At 40.7% G+C, this 25492-nt stretch overlaps 1 protein-coding gene across 2 annotated transcripts in view; it reads left to right on the plus strand.

Annotated features, from left to right (window-relative positions):
* OPCML (opioid binding protein/cell adhesion molecule like) overlaps positions 1-25492 on the plus strand; it is a 581265-nt gene that overhangs the window by 496301 nt on the left and 59472 nt on the right. The window contains exon 7 of one of the 2 annotated variants that reach the window (XM_077756523.1): positions 11239-11378. The exons of the other annotated variant lie outside the window; for it this stretch is intronic. Within the exon in view, the coding sequence (XP_077612649.1) occupies positions 11239-11276 (38 nt within the window). The 3' untranslated portion in view covers positions 11277-11378. Of the gene's footprint in view, positions 1-11238; positions 11379-25492 lie in introns of those variants that run through there. 2 annotated transcript variants of the gene reach the window in all.

Here is a 25492-nt window from a genome sequence, read left to right on the forward strand (position 1 = left end):
CCTTCTGATTGCCTTCTCTAAAACATCCGTCTCTTTCAGTTAAATTCCAATACCTCTATCTTCATCACTTGCCCATCTGCTTTTTTGAAGGAATAGCTATTAACCTCTTTCTTACAACTCAGCTTCTCATTGACCATTTATACATCAGCTAAGTCTTCCTAGCTCTACCATTAACTAAATATGTGATCTTAGACTGAACACTTGACCTTCCTTTTCTTTGACTCCTCATCTGCACCATTTGTGAATTTATTCTTGTTGGTATGTTCTAGTTCAAAATTCTCATGATGGTTTTTGTTTCTCGTTCAGCATTGGATTTCTCAAGACTACCCCCAAATGAAGCCTAGGGTCAATGGCTAATTATGATTTGGAATACAGCAGAAAGTAGGTTAAAATTCTCCAGTTGGCTTTACCTCATAGCTAGCTCCTCTGGGTAAGACCCTGAGCTAGATTTTTGAGGCTTATTTCTTATTGGGTTCATAGGTAAACAATAGCTCATTCCTAACCTGTTAAAACTTAGTCTCCCCCAGGATGCCTGGATGGCTCAGTCAGTTAAGCATCTCACTTCAGCTCAGGTCATGATCTCACAGTTTGTGAGTTTGAGCCCCATATCGGGCTCTCTGCTGACAGCTCAGAGCCAGGAGCCTGCTTCAGATTCTATGTCTCCCTCTCTGCTTCTCCCTCACTCAAGCTCTGTCTCTTCTCTGTCTGTCTCTCAAAAATAAATAAACATTAAAAAATTAAAGAAAAAAACTTAGTCTCTCCTCACAGGAGATGGAGTATAGATAACTTGATAAACTAAGTCATGTTCTTTGTAAATTAAAATACCAAGTAAATGGTGGTACCAATGATTGAGTTTCCAATTTCCTCAGACTCATGGTAAAATTGTGACTTGTCAAGGTAACAAATCCCAGTTCCTGTTACCATCATAATAACTTTAGTGCTTCCTTTTCCCTTCTCCTATTTCTTCCTCCTTTTAATCACCCTCTTTCCATCCACACCTGACCATCTCCTGCTTCTGGTCATACCACAGCATTTACCCATCTATTGGCTCTCCTGATGAGGCATAGACATTTATTGGTCTTTCATTCCATCCGGCCACTCAGTTCCATCAGTCTTCTGTGTACCAATTTATTCTTCCATTAGCAAACCATTCACACCTTTATTCACATATTATTTCCCCATTTATCTAACTCTTATTCTATCTATATATTCGTGAACTTCCCTAATATTACTGTATCCATCTATTTATTTAAACCATCTATATTTCCCTTACCTGTGGATCCATCCACCAAGCATCCTCCAACTAGCCTTTGGCAGACATACCTATTTACCAAGCCACTTCAAGGTAATGAAAATCTTTGCTGTTATCTCTTCATTCTGCAAGGGAGCCTCTATCTAGTTATTCTTAAGCATGGCAGCTAAATGATTGGATACATTTTTGTTATCTTCACCAAAAATACACCCTATTAAAAACATATATAGAGAGAAGGGCTTTAGAAAATATATTAAGGGCATACTTGTTCCTATCAAGATATTTTACGGTAGGAAAAAGATGGAGAACTGGGAGCTGAGTGGAAACACCCAGATGAGCAGACATCGTTGTTGAATTTTCTAACACTGTGAATGCAGTCTTGCAGTGAACATAACAAATGGCTGAAGAAACAGACAGGAGAGACCTCAAATGGCAACTTTGCCTCCTTTTTTGTTTTTTTGTTGTTGTTTTGTTGTTGTTGTTAAATAATTTTGAAGAAAATGGGGGCGGGGGGTTGGCATTAATTGGTACCAAATCTTATCAGCTTTGGAAAACAAAAGCTTCAAACTACAAATGATGTTACTTTAATGGAACAGGTTCATTTGATCAGTAGGAAATCCTTTTTTTTCTTCTTAATTTTTTATCCATTTGTTCATGCACTGCATTTAGTGAAGAAATCTTTAAGGAGCTCACATCTAAGATTTGGAAACAGCTATATGAAGAGAAAATTATAGTATAATATTGCAAGTATTATGATACAGATATGAGAAAATGAGTATAGCAGAAGCAAATATTGGGAAGTGATTAGGAAGGTACTTTTATCCCCCAGAGATGAAAAGCTGAGAGGTAGACAGTTACTATAGGCAGTAGATACGGTGAACAGATCTATTACTACAAAAATAAATGGGGTACCAGGACCAGGGCACATTTAGTGTTCAAACATTTATTGATAGAAAGAATGATATGAGTTGGATGAATGAATATCATGAAAGGAGTTCAACTATAAATGTCCAAAGGGCCACACAACCTAATTGGTGATAAAGTTAACAAAATTTCCCAGAGAGGGAGATGAACCACCTAGAATGTCAATTCTGGTTAGAATATAAAGTTTCGTTTCCACATGGGATTATTCAGCATATTGTCTTCCATTGGATCTCAAAGCTCCATGAGACTTTCTGATGGGGACAAGAGGAAACAATGACTGGGAGTATGGGCATAGCATAAACTTGAAGGTCGAGTGAATAGTTTCCTCTAAACGGTGTTTCTCCAGATAAGACTTTCCTAGAATTCTAGGATTTAGGATAGAATACCTGGATCATTTTCATCTAACTGTTTCACGGCACCTCTTATTTCAAAAATAAGAATAGTTACAGTTTAAAAATTTTTTTAAATGTTTTATTTATTTCTGAGAGAGAGACAGAGGCAGCATGAGCAGGGGAAGGTCAGAGAGAGAGAGGGAGATACAGAATCCAAAGACAGGCTTCAGGCTCTGAGCTAGCTGTCAGCACAGAGCCCGACGCGGGGCTGGAACCCACAAACCCCGAGAATAGTTACAGTTTTTATCCCTTCACTGTTTTCTATATCCTGTGAGACATATTTTCTTTTATTTAGTTTATGTGCTCAGATCATGTATTTTCTCTTCAGACATAATGCGACGTAGTTTTGGGGAACTTCTTTATACACTTTGACCTCACAAGTTACAAGGTATGTGGCCTTGGACCAACTTCTTATCCTCCCTGGGCTTCAAACTTATTTTTATTAAAATGGCGGTCATCATATCCACCTCAGGAGGCTGACTGGGACATTATTGGGTGTGAGTAGGTAAAGATGTCCAAGAAAGTATATGGTACATATTAGTTGAAAAATAAACAATCCCCTTTTCTTCCTATTCTCCCTTTAGCCTTCCCTCAACACCCTCACTTTCCTGAGCTTTTATAAAATATAATTTCAACTGTGTTTGCTTCTTTCAAAAAATGGAAATTATATTTATATGTTAGTTTTTAAATTGTTTAACATTTTATTTTATTTTTGAGATACAGAGAGAGACAGAGTGTGAGCAGGGGAGGGGGACAGAGACACAAACACACAGAATCCAACGCAGGCTCCAGGCTCTGAGCTGTCAGCAGAGAGCCTGATGTGGAGCTTGAACCCATGGACCAGAGACCATGACCTGAGCTGAAGTTGGACGCTCAACCAACTGAGCCACCCAGGTGCCCTATATGTTATTTTTTAATTGAAGTTTAAAAAGGAGAAACAAATCTCTGAGTCTTAGATCATTCAAGGATGCAAACCTAGAAAGTGAGAAGATTTTTGGTAAAATCCCAAGGGAATTTTGAAAAAATAGAGTAAAACTTAAATGCTAATCTAATAAATGTGTATTGGATAGCTAATATATGACAAGTACGAAGGATACATATAGGAGAGACAGAGTTTTTATCTTCAAGAAGGTCTAGGTCCAGTGGTGGATTCAAAACTAGAGCACAGCATGGTAGGTGTTGTTCAAGGTTAGAGGTGCCCAGCAGAGGACTCATAACCAGACACTAGGGCTCAACCGAGCACTTTCAGAAATGAGTTATGAAGGAGCAGAAGAAAAGCTAAGGAAAGGGAGGGAAAGGGAACAAGTGAGTCATGCAGAGGCTCATCCTTGATTAACCCATGCAGGCATGAGTCGCATAGCAAGGTCAAGAAACTACAAGTGCAGATTATCTCAACAGAGAGAAGGCCAATGACAGAATGGTAGGAAACGAAGTAGAATGAGTATGCAAGGGTAAGATTCTTGAAAATTTTATAAGAAATAATTAGCTATTGGGATTTTTCCTAAAAAAGAAATGGAAATAGAGGGATTTCATCAGAAGAGCGACTGGATCAGATTGCAATTTGGAAAGCTCGCCATGACAGAAGGTCTATTAATATTTGTTGGTCACACTGGCAAGGAAGACACATGTTAGAGGCAACTGAAATAATTCAGGTGAGAAATGAGAAGTAAGAAGAAGCAGGCAAATTGGGATGATTTTTAGGAGGTGAAGGAGAAGAACTAGATACATAGGGTGATGGGGAATGTGAAATATGGGGAATATTCCAGGTTTACAACTAAGCCAAACTTGTGGAAGGTGGTACCATTCTATGATTCTAAAACTTAAGGGGAGGATGTCCTAACCAGTTTTTGATACATCCATTTTCAAGCATCCTTAGACCCTCCAGGTGGAGAAGTTTAAGCTCTCTCAGCATTTTCCTAAGCCATCTAATTATATCCATCCTCATCAACAAGGGATGCCTGATTTCCTTCCTGTGCCTTCCACTTTAATTCCATAGGAACTCTAGCTCCTTGGATCATCTGCAATTCATTTCTCATCCTCCATTTCCTCTGTATCTTGATTCTGTCTTACAAAGGTACTGTTTTTATTGCTTGTTGTGATAGAAGGGTAGAGAGCAGTTCTCTGATTAGGCAGCCAGGAAGTAACAGATGATTTAAGCGAGGAAGGGGGGAAATGGCACAGCTGTCCCCCCACCCAGATGGGATTTGGCACTTGTCAAGTCTATTGCAAAGGGCCAAACCACTATTCACTGGAAAACGAGAGAATGTTTGAACGTGCTTTATTATAATTCATCTGTTATGTCACAGTGAGGCAAGTCCTCTTTGTATTATCATATTATCTGACGCTCACTTGCTTGCAAACACATTTCAGAAAGGTCCTTAAGCTTCCAAACCTCATCAGACAGATACTGCTAAGAGGAATACATTCCATTTGAATGACTTGAGGATATAGATATAATTCTACCTCTGTTCAATTTTTTTCCCCAATGATCCCAGAGAGGCCCTCTAAGTCTAGGGAAGGCTCCATCTCAGCAAAAAGCCATTGGTGTCTGGCTGCATCTCACAGCAACCTGATTCTGCAGGTAGGTCTATCAGTATATGTCAACACAGACCCATGTGAGTTTGCACCCATGTGTACATGCTGCTCTGAGGTGAGGCAGCAGATCAGCAAGCGAGGAAGGACTTAGTTTAAATCCTGATTCTCCCATAGACTAGTCATGTGCCTGTGGGTTTATACCACAGTCTTTGCAGGCTTGGCTTACTCATCTGGAAACTAGCACTAGTAACTATTCCATGCTCCTGCTGTGAGAGATGTAAGAGACGACAGTGGGGAAGTACCTGGCAGCTTCCTGGCCTGTAGGCGCTTGGCACAGAGACGTCACTGATAAATGAATTCCCTTCATTCACCCTGTGCTCTGACTTACCATACCTACCACACATGATGGCCTAGAAGGCATAGTGTAAGAGATGGTTCTGCTTAAATCTCATTCTCTGATTATTTTGTTATGATCACATGAAATAAAGCACGTAAAGGGCTTAGAAAAGTATCTAGCTCCTACGTTTTAAATAATAGCCGCTTCCTTCTCCCCTTCCTCCTGTGCGTCCATGCCACCACTGGAGCATCAGCGTACCAACTACAACATCCACAGAGGATGTTTCTTAGCTCCCTGATGCCTGGACCCTGTGGGGCGTGGGGTGCTTTCCGGGTCCTTTGTTCCCAAGGAACAAGAGGAAGAAGGCAGGCCGGCACTACCCTAGGAGCCTGCTCCTGTGCTCTTGGCCTCATTCACTGCTCTGTGGATTTGCAAGGATGGTTGCTCTGGTTACAAGACCAGATCACTTCAAGTTTCTGTCTCTTCATGGGTAAAGGTCTCAGGGGAATCTGCTTATTAGAGAAACAGTCGCTGTGTGGTTGAGTCAGCTAGGACAGTAAAGGGACTCATCGGAGGTTCTCAGATACAAAGGCACCGGTTCTTCTCTTGATGAAGCCAGGGTCCCAGTCTGAGTACTGCAGCAGGCAGCTTGGACACCCCCATTTGTGATTTCTCTCTGTCTGTTATTTTCTACCTTGTGTGACGGTGCCTCCAGTTCCCGAGTTAGTCTGCTTGTTTGAATGTGTCCCCTTTGATGTCAATTCCTTGTTGAGTTACTCACAGAATTCTCTATTGTCCCTGCCTTGCTCTTTCCTGTACTGATCTGTTCTGTGGGCAGTTTCAGCACTGCTCAACCAGCCCCCTCCCTCCTCTTAATTCTTACCTTAAGGAACTTGCAACTGCTATGGAAGAGCGTAAGACAAGAAGTGGAAGGTTCCAGGGGGGTGAAGAATACTGTCTTGTGAATATGCTCTTTGTTTTACCACAGTGCAGTCCACAGGTTAATGATATTTTAGCAGACCCATTCCTTGCACAATAGCATTACAACAGCAGCAGTGTGTGTACAGGGGTAGGCGGCAGAGCAAGGGCCGAAAGCCTCTAACACCAATATGTTTATTTAAATCATGCAAAGAGCTGGGAGCTTTCACAAATCTTAATTCATTTAATATTCAAAACAACCTCAGGGATGATTTATTACCCTCACTGCAGCTCAGAGGCACAATGCTGGAGATCAGCAGGGTTAGGAATCCAACGCAGTTCCATTCAATGCCCTACTGCATGCTCTTTCCAGTTCAACACCAAAATGCTCCTGGTTCTCAGGGTTAACCCCAAGTTCCTAAACACACTGGATTCTGTTTACTGAACACAAGAGCAGGTCGGTTAAGTCTTTTGTAAGTCTGCCTTCTTTGTGAGCCTCCATGATCAAAGTTGAGGGAGTTCCATCTCTCGTAAAAAATGGCAGAGAGTCCGCTCTTCAGCACTGCCCTTCCCACTTTTCCATTGAGGAACAAGCACTTGGTAGTGTTGGCTTGGGTGTGTCTGGCCCTAAACCATGCACAAGTTTGAGGATAACAGAAAAGCAACATATAGAAGGGAACTATCAGTTGTACAAAGAAGTAAGGACAGAATGTAATTCCAGGTTCCAACTATACAATACAGTATCATATAGGTAAGAAGGTATAGCTTTTCTTGGTTATCCAGTTTGGACAAAACAAGAGAGATCCACTAAAATTACTGCCTAGGAAGGTAGATTATGGACATTGGACTATAGACCCTATTCAGTCAAATATGACTCCCTTCAGGCAAATGGGAACCGTTGACATTAAATAAAATAAATGGATATGTCTAGGTCAAATGTCCTTCTTTCTCTCTTTCTTCATCTCCTTCTCTGTCTATCATCCTCCATCATCCTCATGAAACTAATTCAGTAACAGCAGGTCATTTATATGTTTGCAGTTCCCCAAACACCTACAACGATGTCTGGCGCATGGTAAACCTCAGTGACTATTGAATGAATGTATCTATGGCTTTTGAGCTGAGAAACACCATGAACAAAAAGGTCCTGTGAGCAGAGGCCTTATCAGATCTGCTCAGAAGAGTGAAAGAGCAAGTGCCAGCACTTGTAGGGCAGGGAGTGGGGGAGGTAGAGAGCTCTGTGTGGTCTATATTTATGATCATGAGTGTCTGTCATAGGAGGTGGTCATGGGCTGGAAAGGAACTTATAGATATGAAAGATATTGAAAGGGAGAATCCATTGTTTTTACGTACACTACTTCTTGTCTAGAAGTAAATAGGCCTGAAGAGAATAGAAATTTTATTGATTGATTGATTGATTTGTTTGTCTTCAATAGGAATACTCATCTTTTGTTTTTATAAGTGTTCATGTTTTAAGCAGCTCGGGTCCCACTGTTCATACTTTTCNTTGTCTTCAATAGGAATACTCATCTTTTGTTTTTATTAAGTGTTCATGTTTTAAGCAGCTCGGGTCCCACTGTTCATACTTTTCTGGCAAAGCATCTATAACATGGAGGTCAGTGACTTGTCCTTGGTCTCACAACTAGTTAGCACCCAGGTGAGAACTGGTGTCCAGGTTCCCTGGCTACTGTCCTTTCCTGATCATCTCTCCTCCCCTGATCTGCTTCTGTTGTCACTCTAGAAGTACAGTGCCCTTGAACCCTACCTCTTGCTCAGGGGAAGTTCAACCTTTGTATCTTAATTAAATGTTAGGGAGAATTCAATAGGAGTAGAACATTCTACTCGCCTCACTTCTCAATTGAATATCATGAAAAGGGCAAAGCAGGGAGGAAGCGGATTGGATTTCAGCCCTTGACCAGTAAATTCTCGATATCCATGCCCCCATTTTAAGAGCATCTGCAGTGTACCAGCACCATACTAAGTCCAGTAAAAACCAAACCAAACCAAACAAAACAAATCTAGTGATATTAAATGTGGTCCCTGCCTCCTGGGAGCATAAGATAGAATTAGGAGGAGCACACAAACACATGCACAAATTCATATGATTAAAACTTTCAGTGGTGAAGTGCAGTGCTCAGCGGTCACATCCCACTGGGAGACACTCTGAAGTGTCATCAAATCGCAGAGATTACTTCAGATGAATAAATGCCTTGCCTTCCTATACACGGACTCTCCCACCCAGGCAAGCTCAGGGAAGACTACCTTAGGGAGTGAAGTTAAGAAGGAGGGCTAATCTCCCTCTCTTCTCCACCTAGTTCAAACAGTAGCCCTCTGGGCTCCATTGTTCTCTCCATAAACATTAAATAGTACTCACAGAGCAGGGGGAGGTCCCCACACTGGGGTAGGTGAGCACTCAGCTGCCGCCCTGTCCTCAACAGCCACATCAGTAAACCAGCACCACAGCAATCAATTTGGCTTTTTTGATGAAGACAAAACCATAGAGGAAAACCATTAGAAGAGGTAATAAAGGCCCTTCTTGTACAGTTAATAGAGAGCCTCCTGGATGGAACAAGCCCAGCTGTTGCTGCTGAAAATTTACTTCTGTTTTCAAGTTCAAATAGAGACTAAAACATTATCTTCGCGGGAATTGATTTTACGTCTTCCAAACACATATGCCACCTTAATTGTGATTTGTGTGATAGTTCAGCTGCTGAAAGCTTTCGTTTATCTCTACCTGGTTAAACAACTTTAAATAATAACAAGTCAATATATCTGTCTATTGACCAGGGTTCTTCTTGCATCCCCAGAGCATACGGTTGACGAAGAAAAAGGTGTTTAACCCTTCATAGTCCCAGCATCTGTCCTGCATCCATCTCCCCATGCTCTTTTTAATGGGGAGATAAAATCATTTAACAAAGGAAATGAACAGAAATATTCAGGGCCTTCTCTGATGTGCTTTCTCCTGCAGAGGCTGTTTTTTTCTTTTTTCTTTTTTTCTTTTAATTTGTTCTCTTTTATTTTAGCCTCAATACATTCATTAAAAGAAAGAAAAAGTCTGATTTTTGTCAAATTGGTTTCCTCATTCATTTTAGTTACAGAAACTGTCTTGGCATTGAGCTCATGGAGAGGATATTAAAGATGGCAACTTGTTTTGGAAGACCCACGTAAGCAAAAAATCCATCGGTTCCCCAGAGTGTTCCTTATAAGATATACTTTTTTAGGGGTGCTTAATGTTAGATGAAATGGGGTGAGGAGGTAAGGGCAAAGGTGGTTATTTTATTCACATGGACTTAAGCCTAGAGTTCTTTGGAGATTTGAATATTTGGAGATTTGAATATTTGGTGATAATGATGGTGACTGGGGTAAAGTTTGGGGGTTTTCTTTGTTTTTTGTTTTGTTTGAGTTTTGATGAACTAAATCATTTGTCAGCCAATAGGAAGGAAAGAATGGAGCAGGCCAGGAACCAAAAAGCTCATTTAGCCAGTGCCCTGTCTTGCTCATGAGACAGAATGTAGATAGCTAGCAAGTGGTCGTCCCCATTTGCAAGGGTCAGCAGACTCTCCTCTGTTCAGTGGTGTCAAGGGCCAGTAATACAGACAGGGTTGAGGTCTGTCTTTCCCCAGGCTGCCCCAACATTTCACTAGGCCACAAGGAAGGGTCATGGCCCGACTCTCCAGCTTCCCCTGGAACTATCTCCTCCCCCAGGACTGGCCTTGCTTCTGTATCACAGGCAAATAGGGAGTGTATGTGGAAAGGAGGTGATGAGATTTCACACACATCTGGCTTGCACGGTAAAAGCATACTGGTGTCAGCCCAGCACGAGGCATAGGGAGGACCAGCATGCAATTTCTGCTGGGGGAGAAAGAAATGTAAATCAGACAAAACATACCATCCTTATGTAGACTGCCCTGGGTATGGGAGCCAGAGGGATGCTGCTGGTCGCAGTGGTGAGTTCAGTGTTAGTTTGTTGAGGACTCTTCACATTTTCACAAACTCTGTTTTAGAGCTTTGTTTTTCTATTGATATAACTCCAGTCCAGGCCTCCATTTAAAATACATCCTCCCTGCCATGTCCTCACTCTCTTTTCTCCCTCCCAGTTTTCCCAGAAAACCCTATAAACACAGAGTAAATACTAATATCAGTAATAATACTAGTACTCATAACTGACAGATTGCTTATAAACAGTGAAGATGGGAAGTTATCATTAATTGCTAATTAAGAAAATGCTTCTCTTGGGTTTGTGTTCATCTGATAAAAGACATTTCTGACTCTTTCCTGTTTGCTCTCCCTGTGTTTTCCTCCAGGGGATGGACTGTGTATTAATTATCTGTGTATTCTCAGCTGTGAATGAGTGACTGACTGAATGAATGAATCTATTTACTAATTTTTTTATTCCATAGCTTGCTTCACTGGGTGCATGAATTTCCTCCTTTAAAGTGGATATTAAAATGACATCCCTGGAAAGAGTTTTTGTCTGTGGTCATGAATGTGACTCTGTGCACTCCCCTGTCTTATGGTACCCTGTGTCTAATATACTTGTTCCATCTTTACACACTTGTGATGGTCTCTATGTGTGTCTTTCTAGACAACATCATAACGCTGCAAGCTGCCTAGTGCCAGCTTCCCAATACCTTCTTAACTCAGCTCTAGTCTGACTTTTGTATTTTCTATTCCTCTCCAATTCCTGACCTCACGCACAGGTAGTCTCACAGAGATGTAAAGATAGCAGAGATATAATTTGGTATTAGAGTTAACTAAGATGCAAGTGGATGTCTTCTCCAGATGATTCTTTAGGCTGGGGAGGGGCAGCAGTGAGTTAAGCGGTACTGCACTTGGCGTATAATGGTCACTAAATAAATATATGTTGTTGAATTAAATTAAAGGAACAAAAGTGCTGCTCACCTTCTTGGATAGATGCTGAATCTCTTTACATGGAATCTAAGGCTGGAGCCACAGGAGCCTCAGGAAATATCTCCATCGGTTTTGTAATCTAAAATAAATGATCCAACTCATTAAACTTTCTGAATTCTTTGCGACCGACTCCAAGGCAAAGGTGAGATGGAGGAGTAGTCAGAGAGAGGAGGTGAGTGAATACCACTGTCCTGCAGAGCTGCGGAAGGACTGGGCAGGGGGCAGGGAACACGTGCCAGGCAGGCCAACTCCCTATATGATTCAGTATTTACTTTGCAGATGGAGACACTGAAGTCCCAAGAAAAAATTGCCCAGTAACACAAAGCTAGGCAAAAACACTGACATCTTCAGCCTGTGCTTTCTAGTCCTGGGTTCTTTCACCTACATCAGGCAGCCCTTGCACAGAGCCCTAGCCGGGGAGTAAAACCCTTGTTCTTCCTCTGGAGGGAATCTCAGCTCTTCCCTGTCTAGAGCACACCCTTGGAGGATTTCTTGAGACCCTGTGGATCGTGGCCAGGACCAGAGACCCTCACTGTAGCAGCAGATGAGAAGGGAAAGTCTCATTCTGGGCCTGGAGAATTGCCTAGTTATTTGTTACTTAGATTAAAGAAGCCCTTTCAAAATTTTGCTCTGGGGAAGTCAGCAATGAAATGCATGCTCCTGATAGAGGGCACTGGTGGCTGCGGTGCCTTCCCCCTCTACCCCTTAAAGTGCTCCACTTCTTCCTTTGTGCACAGGGGGGCACTAGCAATACACCAGCAGCAGCCCCAGAACCTCACGCTCTGCAGCTGCTGGGGAAAGACTTAATTACACCCACTTCCCAGTGAGCCTAGCTTGCTCTTCAGTGAGCCAGTTCTGCATTGCAGACCTGCTGGCTATGCTGGCTCAAATGTCACCTCTTTAGGAAACCTGACCTTCTCTGATTAACCCCATTTACCCAGGTCACTCCTAATGCTCTTGCCTCCCCAGCCTATTGGGTCAGTGGGCCCTTGTACATCAAACATGCTGCTGCTGAAAGCATCCCTAGATAGTTCTCTTTGTCTTCTTTTATCTTACGCTCCCTTTGTGGAAAGGCCGTGTTTTCTCCTGTTGGTCCCGATAGAGAGCTGTGTCCATTCTGGGACAGTCTGTAAATGTGGTGTTAGGAAAGCATAATCCTAACACCCTCCACTGCCATGTAACCTCAGGCAAATCGTTTTACCTCCCTCAGTTTCTCCGTCTGTGGAATTAAGAATCAGATCTCAGGGCTATTTGAAAATTACTGAATGAAAATTATGTGTGAGCGCTTTGCAGAGGGCCTGAGCACTGAAGGCACTTTATAACCGTTCCCCGGATCCAGGTAATGCCAGAACTATGCCCTCACTCTGTACTGAAGAGAATGTGTAGTTTCTATGCCATTTATTTATAGCCAGCCCTATGCAGGGCACCCAGTGCAATAAACTCCCTAAAGAAGACACAGCTCCTGTCCTCAAGAAGCCCAGTGGAGGCAACAGAAACAGGGACAATTAAATGTAAAATAATCTTACTAAGGTCAGGATGGTAGGAGAAGTCAGTGGAGGGACATATCTGTATCTCATCCTGAAGAGGGACGGGGAAGGAGGAAGAAATTTTTAACCACCCCTTTTCCTCGGAACTAAGGCTTTTGAAATGCAAGTAAGCGATGTGTGCACAGCACTCTTCTGTTATTTTCAAACTCCACCCTTCAGGGCTCCTAGGATGCTGCTGCCAATAGAGTAAGACAAAGAAATCCAGGGTGGACTTCTTGCCCTGCTTCTGACCCTAAACCGTGTCCTCTCTGAGACACTCGTTTACCTGTGTAACAGGGGACATCCTGCCATCCACAGGGTTGTTGAAAAGATTTCAATGAGATACACTCTGGTAATACGCAAGGCACATAATTGGAAAGAAATGCTGGTTACTTTCTTTTCTTTTCCCTGAGGAGGACCAAAAGTCACAGTCGTAGCATCTCCTTAGATTTTCCCTTCTTAGCACCCCACACTCAACAGTGCTTCCACTTTCTTCTAAGAGCCTCACATGCACTGTGATCAATCTTTACATCAATCCTGAGAACTGGAACACAGAAAAGGCAAGGGATTAGTTTACAGAAGACACTCAGATTGAGGTCAGTGAATGACCAGTACCTTTGCTCTTTTGGGGTTTATTTGCATTTCAGACAAAAGAATTCTGCTAACTTTGTGGCTCTCTAAGAGGTAGTGTGTAGTTAAAGATCACGTTGAGTTGGAAGTTTAGGGTTTTCCATAACTTTGGGTCAAAGTCTTAGACCACCCGACTCTCCACTATTGTTCTGTGTCAGAAGAAAGTGGGCCAATTATTTGGATCCTCACATCTAAAAAGTAGATTGCCTCATCTTTATGTTGAAATGCAGGAAACTTGAATCCATTTGTGGAAAGATAACTTTCTTTTCTCTGACCTCTTCTGTCTTCAGAGAACATTCCTGTTGTGCCTAAGTTTGAAGAGAAGGCAGCATTCAGTTGAACTTTAACTTGACATGAATGACCCCTTAATCATTTTTTTTGACCAGAATGAAATGTTTAGTTTATTGAACTTTGTCCAAACCCACCTTTCTTTTTATGTGACCCCTGGAGACCAGGGTTTTTTCCACTCTGCTTCCCCAAATTTAGGAAATAATACTCTTCCAGCAGAAAATGTCTCCATTTATTCTGAGGGACTTCCACAGACCTTTGGTTGACCTTAGCAAACTGGAAATGAATCTATTGATCTCTGCCTGACCCCACTCCCCAGGACCCACATGCTCCCTATGCTTCCGCTGTTGCTGAAGAAGGAATCATGACATAACAAGTGTGCAAGTTTATTCCATTAGCCATTCGCAGCAATCATGAACTGTTTTAATCCCAAAATGCAAACTTGCCTAAAATTCAATTGGGAATTGGGAGTGTCAAAGCTTTGCCATCTTCCTTGTCCTAGTCTTGTCCCTAGAACTTTCCATGGAACAAAATCTTCTCAAACTAGCAGCTCTCTGACGTGCACTTCCCAATGTGATTTGACTCAACTTCTTTTCAGCTTCTCCTCCTGGTGTTGGCTACCTGCTTTCTGTGAGTCTTGCTTTCTCCTTCTGAAATTGTGGCTTTACGATGCTGGCAAAAAATGGAGGACTTTTCCCATTTATACTTATCCGTGATAGGTTGGGGTAGGTTGAATAATGGTTTCCTAAAAGGTATTCACATCCCAAACCCTGAAATATGTGAGTTTACCCTCAGATAGAAAAAAGGGGTGTGTCTTTACAGATGTGATTAAATAGTTTAGATCTTAAGACGGGGAGAATTTCCTAAATTATTCAAGTGGGCTCTAAATGCCATCACATGTACCCTTATGAGAAAGAGGCAGAGGGATGTTTGAGATCCAGAGAAGATAATGTGAAGGCAGCAGAGGAAAATTTGAAGATTTTAGTCTTGAAGGTTGGAGTGATGCAACCACAAACCAAGGAATACTGACATCCCTGGAAGCTGGAAGAGGCAAGCTGGGAGAGCGGGATTCTCCCCTAGAGTCCACAAGAGAACCATGGACCTGCCAACACCTTGATTTTCAGCTCATGGATACTGATCTCTGACTTCTGGCCTTCAGAATTGTAACCAAATAAATAGGTGTTGTTTTAAATGATGACTTTGTGACAATTTGTAATAGCAACCATCGGAAATACAAAATACCATCTATTACTTCTTTTGAACAATCAGACTTGTTTCCCAATACTTACTGCCTTTTTAGTTTAACCACATTCCCAAATGATACACCACATTTACACCACTACCACCATCATAATTGTGATCCTCTGAGCCTATGATGTTATCCTAGGTGTTTTTAAATGAAATTAGAGATTTATAATCCAGACTATACTGAATTATAGGAAGCCACCTTCCACTGCAAACACATAAAAACACTGCATTAAAAATATATTTTTAAAAAATTTTTAATGTTCTATTTATTTCTGAGAGAGAGAGAGAGAGAGCACACGTGAGCAGGGGAGAATCAGAGAGAGAGAGGGAGACACAGAATCTGAAGAAGGATCCAGGCTCTGAGCTGGCTATCAGCACAGAGCCCGATGTGGGGCTCGAACCCACGAACCTGAGATCATGACCTCAGCCGAAGTCGGATGCTTAACCGACTGAGCCACCCAGGCACCCCTGGAAAATGTGCCTACTTAGAAAAACTTCACTTCCTGGCCTGAAGAAAACATGGCAGCAATGCCTCCATCTAGACCACAGGAGGATAATGATTTAACTGCAAGAAATCAGAGACCAAAGTCTTTACTGTATTAGGATATAAGACCTCAATTTTTATATGAAGTAAAATTGGTCTGGACTACAAAGTTAGCAACAATTTCACATAGACAACCAGGAAACCACCTCTGTGGATGCTTCCATAGTCCATAGAATATTACAGAGCCCCTACAGAAGAAAATGTCTGGAAAATGAAATCATAATCCAAAATGTTATAACACATATGGGAATCCAAAACACAATATTTTAAGTAAAAAATACAATGATTGGGAAATACCTAAAATTCCTAAAGTGGAATTACATTTTGAGCACACACCAAAGAACAAGTGGTTTAAATAAATAAGTGTAAATATGAATGTATGTTTGAGTATTAATGGTAAAGAACAATTAAGTCATTGTATTTGCTCACCTATTTATTCAATGGATACTTATTGAATACCAACTATGAGCCAAGTAGTCTTTTAAATGCTGTGATGCAATGATGAATAAAATATTACCCCAACCTTCATGGACCTCATTTTCGAATGGGAAACTATTTAAGTAAATATGTAATAAGTTGTCAGGGATCAACTGTATGAGGAAATATAAAACAGACCAAGCAGAGATGTGAATGTTATGAAGGAGCAAACTGGAAGTCTTAGAAAAGGGCACTCCAGACAGCTAAAAGAGCCAGCACAAAAGTCCTGGAGTAAGCACATAGTTGTGTTTTGAAAAAATAGCACAAAGCTCAAGCTAGATGTATGTGAGTAAGATAGAGAGGTAGCAAGTGAAATCACAGAGGTTGCTGGAGGCCTGGTTATGTAGGATCTTGTCAGTAAAATTTTTGTGTATTATTTATTTGTTTGTTTGTTTGTTTGTTTTTACCTAAGTGGGTTGAGAAATCATTGGAAGCTTGTGAACTAGAAATGATGTGATCTGATTTACATGTTTTAAAGTAATATTTCTGATTGCTATGTGAAAAGCAGATTATAAGAAAGAAGAGAGGAAGAAGAGAGGCCTGTTGAGAAACTATTACAGTCATCCTGGCTGAACATGTTGGTGGCTTCTCCTAGGTGCCATCTGTGAAGATCATGAGAAACACTGGATTTAAGATTCATGTTTAAGAAAAGTCTAACAGAATTTGCTGACATGTTGCTGTGCCAGAGAAAGAGTAATCAAGAAATCAAGGATGCCTCTCAACTGTCCTTTCTGAACGACTGGAAGAAGGGTGATGCACCTAGTGTGTGTGTCCATGTGCATGCATGAGGCATTTGAGGTTTCTCTCAGACATCCAGATGTCGGGTTGCTGAATATATAGTCTAGATCTTCCTTGGAAATTGGAGTTGGAGACACAAATTTGGCAGCCATCAGGATATAGATGAGATTTAAAGCCAGAGTCTTGAAAAAAAAATCTCTAGGAAGAAATTATAGCTACAGAAGAGAGGAGGTCCAAAATCCGACTTTTGGAGAGGAGGAACAAGGGCATAATCAAGTCAAGGAGAGTGAGAATGAGCTGCCACTAAAGACAGAAGGGGACGGAGAGGGACAGAAACCAAATACAAAATGCGTTTCAAAGAAGCGGTGAGTAACTAGGTCAAATGCTGCCAAAAGTGTACCAAGATTGAGATTGAGACTGGACAGCCATACTTGGGGTAGAAATTCGTCTTTAAGAGGAAGAATACTGAAGTGCAGTTTTAGTGAGTGAAGCAGTGAAGGAAACTCCTGGCATATGTTAAAGAAATAATAGATGAAGAGGAAGTGGAGATGATAGTGTTACTTCGGTAAGTTTTGCCCTGTCTTTATGAGGAATCAGCAATACCTAGAGGAGTAAGTGAGGGCAAAGGACAGGTTTTTGAAGATGGGAGATCCTGGCATGTCTGTGGTCTGATGAGTAACTCCAGAAAGAGCAGGGAAGATAATGCAGGAGACAGAGGAAACAGTGGCAATTCAAAGACTTGACCCTAAGTAGGCAAATAAGTCACGGATTTTACTGTTCCAGGGGAGATGCCTTCAAATAGAAAGAGGAGTAACCTATTTGTTGGGAGAGGAGAGAAATGAGCATGCATGTGTACAGAGGAAGGCTCATCTCCTAGTCAGGATTCCTTAGAACATAGGCACTGCTGATGCTTCATTTGTTTAATGCAGGTACAAGGTAAAATGAATGATGAGAAAAGAAGTGCAGTGGTAAGAGACCTCAAAAGCAAAACAAGAGGGTGCTTTCCCATACTGGCTACCACTTCACAGTGAGCCCAGCAAAAAGGTAAAGCTAAGTGAGCCCACTTAGCCATTACTGCAACTCAACATGTGAGCTTTCTCTAGGTGGTTTCCATAGAAAAACTTTGCCTTGGGATAATCCATGGGAGAGAGAGAGAGAGAGAAAGAGAGAGAGAAAGATGAGGGAAAATTATTTTCTCAGCTGCATTCATCCCCTACTTTCGATTAGTTAAAGTGTTCTGTGCAGTGTAAAGTCTCCTATACTTCTGGGTTGTATCATCTGACTCCTTTGGCATCTACTTGGGATATGAGATCCTACAGCACGCAGTGTGGTGTTTCATCCAAGTTTGGAAGTATTACTAGTAACTGTGAAAAAAGCTGTATGGTGGTGGCCAGGGAGCAGGGCTTTTAAGGAGGGCAGTAGTACCGACAGGAAGCATGCCTACCCATTACATTCATCTTCCTCCCTACAGTGTATGACTTCCATCATATATGCATGTGTGTACGTGTGTGTCACAAAAAAAATGACACCTTCACATCTTCCCCAAAGGACAGGGAGTTTGGGGCATTAGTCTAACTGCTCACAGACTCTCATTTAAGATTTTATTGAATTGTGAGCTCTTGCAACACTTAGGCAAAGAGAGTCAATGATATAAAGAACAGTACTGACTGCTGCAGTGCCTGGTCCCAAGACTGCAGTTGATGTTCATCATCTCTTTCCTTTGCTAGCAATGCAACATTTCTTTCACTCTTGGAAAGCAAGTAGGATGGCCAAGGGTACATGTCTGGTAGGGTGATCCAGACTCTGACCCCACAGTACCTGAGCCCTTAGTTTCCCTATACTTTTTGTTTTTTGTTTTTTTTTTTTTACAAATAGTTTATTGTCAAATTAGTTTCCACATAACACTCAGTGCTCATCCCCACAAGTGTCCTCCTCCATGCCCATCCCCCCCTCCCCCCTACATCCATTAGTCCTCAGTTTTTGTCAGCATTCAAGAGTCTCTCATGGTTTGCCTCTCTCCCTTTCCCCCACCATTTCCACCCTTCTTCTTCCCTATACTTTTTGATTTGGGGTTGCTATAATTGCTCCTCAACAGTACCAAGTCTGGAAGTTCTAAGAGACAACTTAGTGAACCAATTCTGCTCTTTTACCTTATCATGTAGTGCCGATTCTAGCTCCTCATGGTAAACAAGACCTATGAGTCCCACCAGTTACATTAACTCCTTTCTTTGCCTGTTCATTCACTTACATGAGAAGCCCAAACCAACACGGTGACAGTTGAAGATTCTAGTTCAGTGGGACATTTAATGTATACCCTGGCAGCCTTCTTCACACCCTGTGAGCCTGGACTTTTCCCTCAGCATAGCTTAAAGTTGACTAAATAGAAAGCCGAAACTCTGACTGAGCCACTAGGTGTGATAGTGAGCTGAACCATTCCAATTTGCAATCTTGTCTCCTGAACCCAGGTATTCTAGCTCTTGGAAATACAGACTCATATATTCGTAGTTGATTTAATATACCTGCCAAGTTCTGGAGGCATAAGCCAAAATGGGCAGCTGTTCCACTGTTATTTCAGGCTGGCTACTTCTGGGTAACAACATAGGTAAGAGCAGGGAACCTTTTGTCAAATCTCCTTTGCTGTTAAATGTGTCCTTCAGTAGGAACTAACTGTGATATAGTAGCATGTCTCCTAATGAGGCATTTCATAAGCCATAGATGGTTGTGATGGTAGAGACACATGTACACATTAATATTTATTCTCATAAAAGCAAACTTATGCTCCTTCATGATGGAAACAGTCCAATGGAATTGATCCCTGCCAAATGGCTAGTAGGTTCTCCAATGAGTAATGTCCCATGTCCATTTCTGCTGCTATTAGCGCCATTAGCTAGAGAAGTATTGATGAAGACAAACTTAGATTGTTGGATGCATTCATAGGCCCATCTCTGCCACCATGGCACACTGACATGCATCAGGTGGCTGAGGAAAGCTGACTGACATCTGCTAAAGAAGTCACCCTTTGCATCTGGTTATAGAGCAGTTACTCTACAATGCATGCTATGGGGCACTGACATGAGACAGAAAGACATCTACACTCTACACTTTGTTCTATCCTCAGAGATCCATCCACACAATTTCCCCCCAGATCTCCTCATCTGTATTTTCCCAGTCTTATCCTTTTCAAGCCTCTCTATATCTTTTCTTCTCCCACTATACAAGAAGTTAACTACTGTCCATCACCCCTTTGAGACCATGGGAGAGTAATTCATTTCCTTTTAGTGCTAATATTTTGTACTAACATTCGCATCTAGGAATCAGGTCAAATTTCTTTCCTCTTTAGTCAGTTGGTCAAAGGAAACTGCTTACATCACAATGAAGTTTTAAGTATAGATTGAGAGAAAGGAGGATACCAAATGTAGATAACATCTGTTCACATAATACATTTGTACTTCTGGATCTGTTTGAGCTTATTCTCAAATGTGCTGCTTCCATTCCATGGTTTTCTGATCAGCTTTCTCAGTTTAATAGTTTAGTGGGTGTGACAGATTACAGGTTGTATTATTATTTTTTAAGTTTTTTTTTTTTTTGAGAGACAGAGAGAGAGAGAAAGAGAGAGAGAGAGAGCATGCACAAATAGGAGAGGGACAGAAAGAGAGGGAAAGAAAGAAAATCTCAAGCAGGCTCCACTGTGGAGCTTTATCTCACAAACCATGAGATCATGACCTGAGCTGAAATCAAGAGTCATGCTTAATTGACAGAACCACGCAGGCGGCACTAGCTTGTATTATTTTTAAGAAATCACTCTCCCACTCCACCTCGATACATCCCAATTCCATTGAAGTTTGACCTAGTCATGTGACTTTATTTGACCTCAGAGTGGGCAGAATATACTTTCCTGCCCCTTAAATTTAGGTTAGTTTTGTGACTTTTTTTTGGCCCATGAGATGTTAGCAGATGTAACTGAAGAAGAGCTTGAAATGTGCCTCTTTGTTTGGGCTTGTCTTGTTGCTCTTCTGACATTGCAGGTTAGAGCCATTTCTTTTCTGCAATCAGGTGCTCAATAACTACTATACCCCCAATATCCCACTAGAAGCTGTTTTTCAAGTTGAAAATAGTTTTTTGATAGAGAAGTTATGGCTTTGGGCCAAAGCCTTAGATGTCTTCTCTATGACTTCTACTGAGTTTAGCAAAAAATTCTTATAGCATCTTTATCCATCATGGGTCTTCCAGCACCTGAATTATATGACCCAAGGGGAAGAACAGCAAGTACTGTAGTCTGAAAACTACTGAAACCCCCTTTATGACAGTCTATGGATGACTCAATAAATACTCTGAGGCAATATTCCCAAATGAAGTATATTTTACCTCCAAAATCCAGAGAGAACAACCAAGTGCTATGCCTCTTGTTTGGTTGAAGGCGTACGAAATGCAGCAAGTTGTACTCTACAATGTCACAGCACATCCCAGAGCACAGGATAGCTGAGATCTTCATTGATATGCTATGTTTCTGAGGTTCTTTGATTTTTTATTTCCTTTTATATGGTTGATGCATGCATTTGTGTGTATACATATACATATATACATATGCATGTATAAAAAGCCAAATAAAAACACATATAGGTTATATATGTACATGGACGGACACACACACACACACACACACACACACACACTATGTCTTACTCAGGCATTTAGAGTGGTGCTACTCAAAATATAATCTTCAAACTACTGCTAGTTTATGATATATTGGATGAGTCCAAAGATAAATTAACCAATCCACAAGATAACTGAATAAGTACAGACAGTGAGAGTGATTGGACAATTTTATATATCATTCTGACTGTTTTACAACACCCAGTCTTTTGGTTCTGTATTTTACAAAAGTATTGGTTTATGAATAACTTTAGAAATTAAAATGAAGCAAAGCAGACACAACAAAGACTTTTTAAAATGACATTTGCCACAGATCATATGAGAGCATGCCTCAAGGATCTTACATATGACTTTGCTCATCAGCTTGATATTCCACAGAATATCAGGACAATGAAAACATCTGTGAGCTGACTACATCACAACATAAAGCATACTATTTAACAAAAGCAAGAAAGTAAGGTATACTGCTTTCCTTGCCATGTAAAGGCTAACTGCTTTTGATCCTTTTCATTATCAAAATTAAGACAACAGACAATAGCATTTTCCAAATTATCACCCACATACCAAGTGGCAGGAACTGTGTTAATCTTCTCAATAAAGATGACACTTGAAACAGCTGGGATTTTGACTACCAACTCATTAAGTACTCTTTTATTCTACAACCATCTGCTACAATACATTTTTCAGGGTCAGACAGATAAGAAGGTATGATAGTGACTATCACCCCTGCATCTTTTTATGTCTTCAGATGTGATATGCATGTATCTGTTTCCTCAAGGAATACAGTATTTTTTTCTGAGTAAGGAGGAATGATGAGATATCATTTCAGAAGTTTCCACTTAATAGTGCATACCATAATACCCACAGTTCAGAGAACCAAAGCAAAGGTTCTTCTAGATGCTAAAAATATCTACTCTCAATTATACACTTGAGATTCAAGAAAATAACCACAGGATGAATCTGCTGACTCAGTGAAGCCACAATGAAGATAATCTCAGGCCAAAATCTATTTATGAACTGACTTCTATTAGCCCTTTCTCTAATTATGGGGTCCCTGTTGGTGTTTTTCATTCCAGATGTAAGTGTGAGTTCAGAAGCATGTCTGCATGTCTAAGAGAAATCTATTTCCCCACTGCATAGGGAGGATTTTTCTTAAAATCATTCTGGGAAAGAATCAGAGAAATATTTACTGAAAGTACTTAGAGTAGCAGGGCAGTTCCTGATGGGGACATAGCCTTGTCTATACATAGTGAGTTCTGATGCTAAGAACCAGCTTAGATCTGATAATGAGACAAGGGGCTGTGATTTACTATTGTGGCAGTTAACATCAATCTGCTACTTGCTATCTCTCTGGAGTTATACCCTAGTTTTTTATCCTTCTGTCTTACCCTAAAAATACCATACTCTATTGGTCACCTATGTTCTTGTGAGTTGAGGCAGGCTTACTGCGTATTGTGGCAATTACATTCATCTTGCTTATTATGGTTATGTGCTTCCATAAGGCTTTTGTCATTTCATGATTCCATTTTTGATATTGATTTGAAAGAGTCCAGTTCAAAGGTAGCAACACTCACAATCTACCATAACTTCCAGAAGGGAGCTGTGACTCAGCTTCTGAGCAATGCCCATGCACCTATCACCAATGCATCCATTACTGCCCTAGTGATGGATGTGTCTTCTGACCTTCCTGGGAAATGCAGTCAGATGGTAAGATCAAGGTCACACATAATAAATTCACTCTAACATTCCCATATCCCTGTTTTCTTATCTCTTCTTCAAAACTGACATATATACATACTTTTGACAGGTCATCATTGAGTCCAGGTTTCAAGAAAGTCTGATTTTCAACTTAGTCTACCCTGAGACTTTATAGCTTAAGAGTCTCCTTTAAAACTACCAAAGAAACTCTCTAGTTTTAAGACATACTAAGATGTTGAAAAACTGTCCTCAGCCTGGTATTTTTTCATAGTTTCTAGTGGCATCACAATCACCCACCTACTCTACGAGACTTGTAATGCTCGTGGTTCTCAGTATGATTGATATTGAAATATGCCCTTCCAATGCCTTGCATTGTAACTGTATTCCAACCCAATTAACCAGCAATGAAAGCTTAGATCAATTGCAAAGCTACCCCATAACAAAGTGTATCATCCAAGTAACTACCAGCGATAAGTCTATTTTACTCCTAAACAGGTAGACAATCTGACTCAAAAACAGTCTGAAGGATATGCTTTGCAGATTTCACTTGCAATATCAATTGACTTAGTCTGGTATTCCTAGCCAACATGACCTGAATTAAGCATTAAATATAAAGTGTTGACTTTTTATTTAAGTGTTGCAAACTCAGGTCAGTGAGAGTGAGGTAAAGGAAGATGAAACAAGGAGAGATGCAGAGCAATGCAAATAATGCTTTACTGAGCTGCTTCCATTTTGCAGTGAGATAGGAGAGAGATACAGCCTGTTACTTAACAGGTGAATTTGTTCAGCACCTGGTACTTCTTGGATTGCTCACAAAGAAAAATTTAGTGGGGAAGCCCTAGGGAAAGAGGAAAGAGAATTGAAAAAGATAGGACTTGCTGGGGTGCCCACGAGTCTTGCTACACAGTCCAAATCCAACTCAGTCCCAGCTTCATTTTTGAGCTACTTGAAAACATGTCAGTTCTACCTGAAATGTCCATGAAGATAAGACTGGAGCCTGAGATCTGGAACCCTTCCTCCACCCCCTTGCTTTCCCCAGGGGCCTCATGCTACCCCTTCATTTCCCTCCACAACTCTAGGACAAGAACCCTGTAAGAAAACACCTAGGCAGGGACACCTGGGTGGTGCAGTCGGTTTATTGTCTGACTCTTGGTTTCGGCTAAGGTCATGATTTTGCAGTTGGTGGGTTCTAGCCCCACATTGGGTTCTGTGCTGTCAATGCAGAGCTGCTTGGTATCCTCTCTTTCCCCCTCTCTGCCCCTCCCCTGCTTGTGCTCTTTTCTCTCTCTCTTTCAAAATAAATAAATTTTTAAAAATTTTAAAGGAAAAAAGAAGAGAAGAGAAGAGGAAAAGAAAAGAAAAGAAAAGAAAAGAAAAGAAAAGAAAAGAAAAGAAAAGAAAAGAAAAGAAAAGAAAAGAAAAGAAAAGAAAAGAAAAGAAAAAGACAAGACTTAGGCAGGGGCACCTGGTTGGCTCAGTCAGGTTATGATCTCATGGTCCATGAGTTCGAGTCCTGCCTCAGGCTCTGTGATGACAGCTCAGCCTGAAGCCTGCTTTGGATTCTGTGTCTCCTTCTCTTTCTGCCCCTCTCCTGCACATGCTCTCTCTCTCTCTCAAAAATAAATAAACACAGAAATATTAAAAGAAAAAAAAGAAAACACCTAGGCAGAGGGCAGAAGCAAAGACGTATTTTTTATTCTTTAGAACTGATATCATGTTATATCAGGCAACTGTTGTCATAAAGTTTTATATGTATATTTGTACATTTGTCAAAAATCCAAAAGAAAAGATATGCAGACTCAGTTTCTTGACCACAGTGCAATATTATCAACAAAACTACAATCACAGTTAACTTTCACTATATATTTGGTAACGTAAAACATATTTATATGTAACTCATGAATTAAAGAAAGAAATCACAGTAGGCTTGTAAAATATCTAGACAGGAATGGCCAAGCTTTATATGTTCAAACTGCAGGTTGCGGATAAAGTAGTAATTGGAGGGAACTTTATAGCTCTAAATGTCATTTTATAGCTTTAAACACACAAATTTAAAAAATAAGAAAATCTGAAACTTGAGTTATTCATTGATGACTATGCAATCACATATCTACACCAAAAGAAATAAAACACAGAATAAATGAAGGAAATAATAATAATGAAAAAGCAAATGTGATTAACAAAAAAACATAAATGGATCCACAGAGATTTTCAATAAAACCAAACACAGATTCTATCAATTATAAAAACACAATAGAAAACTTATTGCAAATATTTAAGAAAGAGGGACAGTAGAACCCCTATACATTGTTTTAGCTAAAATTAGAATGAATCATAGGTTACTAGTTTCAATGTTAAATAATGAGAACTTTCAAGTAGAGGGATTGTAAAGTAGCTGACTTTCTAGCCAACTAGTGTAAGGAT

The sequence above is a fragment of the Crocuta crocuta genome, unplaced genomic scaffold, assembly GCF_008692635.1.
Source record: "Crocuta crocuta isolate KB4526 unplaced genomic scaffold, BGI_CrCroc_1.0 scaffold172, whole genome shotgun sequence".
NCBI lineage: Eukaryota > Metazoa > Chordata > Mammalia > Carnivora > Hyaenidae > Crocuta > Crocuta crocuta.